The 6,038-nt window shown below is 35.4% G+C and overlaps 1 protein-coding gene across 1 annotated transcript; it reads left to right on the forward strand.

The window, feature by feature from the left end:
- Positions 1 to 834: 834 nt before the first annotated feature.
- Positions 835 to 5,219, forward strand: LOC146610462 (taste receptor type 1 member 1-like). Its single transcript, XM_085344985.1, has 6 exons — positions 835 to 1,016; positions 1,293 to 1,587; positions 1,780 to 2,508; positions 2,757 to 2,963; positions 3,293 to 3,413; positions 4,267 to 5,219. Exons 1-6 carry the CDS (start codon positions 835 to 837, stop codon positions 5,217 to 5,219), a joined length of 2,487 nt encoding a protein of 828 aa, XP_085201111.1.
- Positions 5,220 to 6,038: the final 819 nt, after the last annotated feature.

Consider the following 6,038-nt stretch of genomic DNA (forward strand, 5'->3'; position numbering starts at 1 on the left):
TTTTTTCCTTTTTTTTTTTTTTTTTTTTTTCAAAATGCTGCAAATCTGTGATTATTAAACGTTGATCAGCACTGTAGTAAGGGATCAAAAAATTTCCTGTAAAAAGTTTGTGTTTCAAAGGGTTGTCTGGGTTTGTGTGTATATAAATATATATATTTTAAAATATAATTTTTTTTTTTTAAGATTTATTTTTTTTTCATCCACCACCATACTGTTTGAGTGTGAAAAACTATTTCAGTTGAAGTTTATGGAAGTAAAACTGCTAAATTGGGTTCCAGATCTGATAAATTAAATGTTTTTCATGGAATTGCATGTTATTTTCTTGTGCTACAGTTACAAACAGAAACTTGATTTTAATAACTTAAGTGTAATTTTTTCACTCCAAATGCTATTAAAGAGGCTGTGTCCCTTTGAACAGTGCATTTGAATCTTGGCTTCATATTTTATAAGTATTCATGGAAAAGGGTAGCCTTGCAACTAAAGACAGTTGGAGAGGTCCAGTGCATTTCTGTTTATCGTAATCAAAATGTATTTTTGTACAGCTCTTTCTTTGTAATTTTTTTCTTTTTTAAGTTAATGGCACATATGACTGGAATCTGAATATATTTGGTCACCTCTATAAAATAAGGAAATTCATTGTTATCTTTTGAGTTGTGTCCAGCATTATCAGATTAATGAGACAAAGTTGCCATTTAGCTGCTGATCTTTGCATACTGATTTGTGAATCCTTCAATGATAGATATTCCTCAGAGGCTCCAGCATTACCAGCGGCTCATAACATCAGACAGAGTGTTAAGGCTCACCGTAGACTGGTAAATACGTCTTGTTTTGAGAATGAAGAGCATTGTTGTCTATCACTGTATACTGGGGTGTTTTCTACATGCTTTGGCTCAATACACTGTTTCAACATCTGAGTTTTGGGTGGAAGGAGATTATTTGATAGGTGGACTTTTTAATATTCATCAGCTGAATGACTCTCTTCTTCATCAAAGACCAGAAGCCATTGACTGCTCCAGGTTAGTTAAACTCTGTTGGGTACTTTCTTGTGATAAAACTAATAAAAACAGAAAAAGTTTACTTGACGCTGGTTAAACTGGTAATAGAAATCTTAAACCAGTGAAATGAATTGCTGTGTTATTAATATTTATTTTTTAAAGTCAGCACTGCTGACATGGTCATTTAGCTAGAAATCCTATTTTAGATGATCATAATTATTTAGGGATGTCCAAAATTGCACATATTTACTACAAGCATTGCAACGGAATTTATTACTGTCCTTCATCTGCCCACAGTGCACCTTTTATTCTGTCCAGTTATCGAAGGTTTCAAATGATGAGATTCTCTGTAGAAGAAATCAACAATTCTACCAAGCTACTGCCAAATGTGTCACTTGGCTATGAAATCTTTGACCACTGCACAGATTTTGTGAGTTTCCCAGGACCTTTAAACCTAATCTCTGATAATGGCTTTATGCGCCCTCTGGAAGAACCACACAATTTATCCAAAGTGATAGCAGTGGTCGGGACCTATACAAGCCCTCAAGCACGAGCTGTAGCCCCACTGTTCATGATGAATCTCATTCCAATGGTAAACCTATGAGCCCTTATGTACTTTGACATTTTTTAAACCAGATCAATATTTTTTATTAAAAAATAGTCTTTACAAAAGTTAAATCAAGAAATGATGTTTTCCATGTTTAAAATAATACAAGTTTCAGGAGTATAAATGATTGGTTATTGTTAATGATCACAATGACATTTTCTCTGTTGCTCTTAACAGGTCAGTTATGGAGCTTCCAGTTCAATCTTTTCAAGAAAACAGACCTTTCCCTCTTTCTTAAGAACAGTGCATCCCAATGAAGAGGTCATAAAAGGCATTGTTAGTATTGTCAAGCGATTCAACTGGAAATGGGTTGCTTTTCTTTATGTTAATAATGATTATGGAACAGATGGCCTGGACTTGTTTTTAAAAGCAATTAATGAGACTGACATCTGCCTTGCATATAGCAAAGGCCTTGATCAAGATACAGATTACAGTCTAATGTTTAGACAGATTGATGCAAAAAACATTAATATCATTATTGTTTTTGCACCTGAATGGACTGTTGAAGAACTCATGGAGTCAGTAAAAAGACAAAATGTTACAAACAAGGTGTGGATAGCAACTGATACATGGTCCCTAAACAAAAAAATAATAGACCAGATACAAGGAAGCAAAAATATTGGCACTGTACTTGGGGTTGCTCAGCCTAAGATGTCAATACCTGGTTTTAGTGAGTTCATTCATTCTTTCAAGGCCAAGAACCACTGTGAAAATGCAGAGCAACAGAAGTTTTGTAATCAGGTTTGCAACTGCAGTAGCCTGACTGCTGAGGAAATCATTGATGCAGATCCATCGTTCTCTTTTCCTGTTTATTCTGCCGTGTATTCCATTGCTCATGCCTTACACAATATGTTACAATGTGGAGCTGATGGATGTAAAGACAGTATTACAGTCTACCCCCATATGGTAAGCATTCTAATTATTTGATCATTTCTCACTTTACTTTTTGAAAATGATCTAAGAGTGAATAATTGTTCTTATCCGTAGTAAAACCAGTGATAGTGTATATGAAGTATGTGATAAGCTAACTGGAATCTCAGAGTTAGTTAAACCTAATAATAATAAAAACGACAGAATTATTAGGTTAAGCAAATTGTGTTTGTCCAAACCTCAGTCATTGTGAACTCAGTGTTACTGTTGTGTTCCAACATCAGGTTCTTACAGAGTTGAGGAAGACAAATTTTACCCTTTTAAACCAAACCATTCAGTTTGATGAGAATGGTGACCCCATGTTTGGATCCCACTCAGTCGTTTTTTGGGGCCCCAGTGGTGATGTGCAGGAAGTGGGCTATTATACTTGTCATCCATCATTCCATTTCTTCATCAACGACACCAAAATTCAGTGGCATACAAGTGCACAAGTACGTAGTAGTAATAAGTTATTTTATTTGTTTTTTCAACACAAAGATTAATAATAAAATTAAGTTTTAGCAATTTAGTTTTTTAGACTTCTACCTAGATATAAGCACACGGCAGCTACCAGTTGTAGGTGTTCATAAGGTGATTTGCATGGCTGTCTAGATATAACAGGCAAATACTTTTACATGTTACAAAACAATTTTAGAAATTCAAAAAACCTGTGTGAATATATTTAATGACTGGTACTTTCCCCGTAATTTACCGTTACAGTAAATGGTACGGAAGTGCAGTATCTTCTTCTGACCTTTTTACACCCAATATTCTTGTGTAGGTACCAACTTCAGTGTGTTCTGAAGAATGTAAAATAGGCTACAAGAAAACACAACTTGGAATCCACAAGTGTTGCTTCAGTTGCACAATTTGTCCACGTGGGACTTATATCAACAGCACAGGTAAACTGTTTTTGAATGACAGTAGAAAAAGAGTGAAAGTAGTGCTGTCACTTGTAATGGAAGTTAAAGTTATGCTTTTTAAAGACTATTATTGTCTTCATATAGACTAAGCCATAGTCTTCCATTTTTGTTCCAGTCACCGCTCATATAAAAGCAGCCAATTATTAGTCGTGATAGATTTACACTAAGGTGCAAACTGTAAAGTACAGGGCAGGTTTAACGTGAAGGAAGATCTTTAGAGAGCATAGTGTATCACAGGTCAAATGTTTGTAGTTTAAAACAGACATAAACACCTTTGAAGCTTTAATTTTTAAATTCTTGTTATTTTTAAAGCAATTTTGCATGGTTCACAATCTTTGCTTGAATGTTGGTACGGCTCAGTTCATCAACAATATGATGTTATCTCTTCCTCTAAGCCTGCTTTCTGATTGGCTGTACCACATATAATTTCCATAACTAAAATTTTGTGCCGATGGACACCTTTTCTACCGCTTGCCACCACGGAGGTCATGAGAACTGTAACATGACAATGGATGGGACAAACATCAGAAGAAATAAACATTTGTTAAACAATACGTTAAATATTTGCTTATTTAAGGGCACAATAGTAGATCTAGTTTTTCAATCATAAGCTGTGCTTACAAGTTGATCAGTCTGAACTTTACAAAATCTTGTGCTTGCGACTACTGATAACTGACTACTGACGACTAATGACTAACTAAATGACTAATAATTGTGTGTTTAAATACAAACACAAACATACATGTATGAACTCTCAATGGAGAAAGGTATCATGGGTCTACTTTAAAGATGACCATATGCTTCTTTTCTGCCCATCTCTCTTGTGAAACAGACAATCCCTCCAAGTGCATCACCTGTAAAGACACAGAATGGTCTGAAGAAGGAAGTACATCATGCAGTCTGCGGGTGGTGGAGTATACACCATTTACAGACATTTGGGCTATAGGGATCATGGTTGGTGCCTTCATCTTGGTGTTCATCTCACTGGCCTTGTCTGTTCTCTTTGCCCTTAACTACGACACACCTGTTGTCAAATCTGCTGGAGGACCAATGTGCTTTCTGATTCTAGGTTGTCTCAGTCTGTCTAGTCTTAGTGTATTTTTTTATTTTGGCAAACCAACAGATGCTTTTTGTATCTTAAGATATTTACCATTTTTTTTATTCTTCACCATTTGCTTAGCATGCTTTGTTGTACGTGCATTTCTAATTGTGTGCATTTTCAAAACAGCTACCAAGTTCCCAGTGCTGTACAGCTGGTGGATGAAATATCACGGGCAGTGGATGTTCATTGCTGTGGTGTTTGTGACCCAGGCAATCTTTCTTCTTATTAACTTTACATATGCCCCCCCAAGACCTAACATTGACATGTCTTGGAACTCAAGAAAAATTATACTTTACTGTGAGACTGATTTTAAAGCAGCATCTGCTTCTCTGGTTTTACCTTTATCATTGTGTGCTCTTTGCTTTGTTTTCTCTTATATGGGAAAAGACCTCCCAAAAAATTATAATGAAGCCAAAGCAATAACCTTTTGTCTCCTCCTGCTGATGCTCACCTGGATCATCTTTGCCACTGGGAGAATCCTTTATCATGGGAAGCACATTCAGCCTCTGCAGAGCCTGGCAGTGCTCTCCAGTCTCTACTGCTTTTTGCTGTGGTATTTCTTTCCCAAATGTTACATTGTGATTTTTCAATCTCACAAAAACACACAGCAGTACTTCCATGGTCTCATTCAGAGTTATACCAAATCAATTAACCAGGAGATGTCTCGAGTAAATATTCGTTGATATAGACAGAGGATTTCAGTCTCTGTATTCTGGTAATAATAGGTCCTCTTTAAAAGAGGATAGGGTGGTGATTGTTTCAAAGAATAACTTCACATCACATACACAATGATCTAAATGTTGGTCTTTAAAATATATATTTAAAAGTTTTGTGTAACAAATATTATTTTGTTTATATTAAATATCATTAAAAACATGAAAAGAATTAAGTTAATCGATCTTTAATAGATAAGTGGTAAAGAAATACCTGAACATATAATAGGAATAGGAACTGACTTATTTTGATGTTGGAGGATAATGAGATTACATTAAAAATATTTTATAAATTTATCATGTACAGGTTTCCTATGTCTAAATGTTTGGTTCATCAGTGGACACTACTGTTCTTTATTTTTGTTCTTGTTTTTCCTTTTTTAATGCATTTATTACACTTCAATATTTCAGTAATTTTACTGTATAAACATGAGCAGGTAGAAACGGAGGCTGCAAGCCTGACTGCTCATCACTGCCTTTTGTTATCTGTTAAAGATCAGGCTCTGGCTCCTGGGCTGGGGCTGCCACGCAATCAGCTTTAACATCTTTCTGGATTCTTGGCTAGCTTTGTGGTAGAATTCTGTTTAAATCTTGCAAAGAGCTGAAGTTGAGTTATCAGTTTCATGCAGTTGTTTCTTTCTTGGATGAAGTTTGCAACTTATAATTGTACTCTTGTCCTTTTGTGAAATAAAAATAAAAGTATTGTCCTCATCACTGTTCTACAATTTTCCTCCTCCTGCACATGAACTGAAAACAACTGACTGTAGCTTAAGTGCACAGGTTGAAAAA

Source organism: Diplotaxodon limnothrissa, linkage group LG20 (genome assembly GCF_057381915.1).
Source record: "Diplotaxodon limnothrissa isolate DT_005_m linkage group LG20, D_limnothrissa_male_GT1.1, whole genome shotgun sequence".
NCBI lineage: Eukaryota > Metazoa > Chordata > Actinopteri > Cichliformes > Cichlidae > Diplotaxodon > Diplotaxodon limnothrissa.

Coding starts and splice junctions, on each gene's coding strand:
- LOC146610462 (XM_085344985.1), top strand. CDS start 835: ATGAAGAGCATTGTTGTCTATCACTGTATACTGGGGTGTTTTCTACAT. Junction 2,509..2,756: donor TTACAGTCTACCCCCATATG/GTAAGCATTCTA, acceptor TTCCAACATCAG/GTTCTTACAGAGTTGAGGAA. Junction 3,414..4,266: donor GACTTATATCAACAGCACAG/GTAAACTGTTTT, acceptor CTTGTGAAACAG/ACAATCCCTCCAAGTGCATC.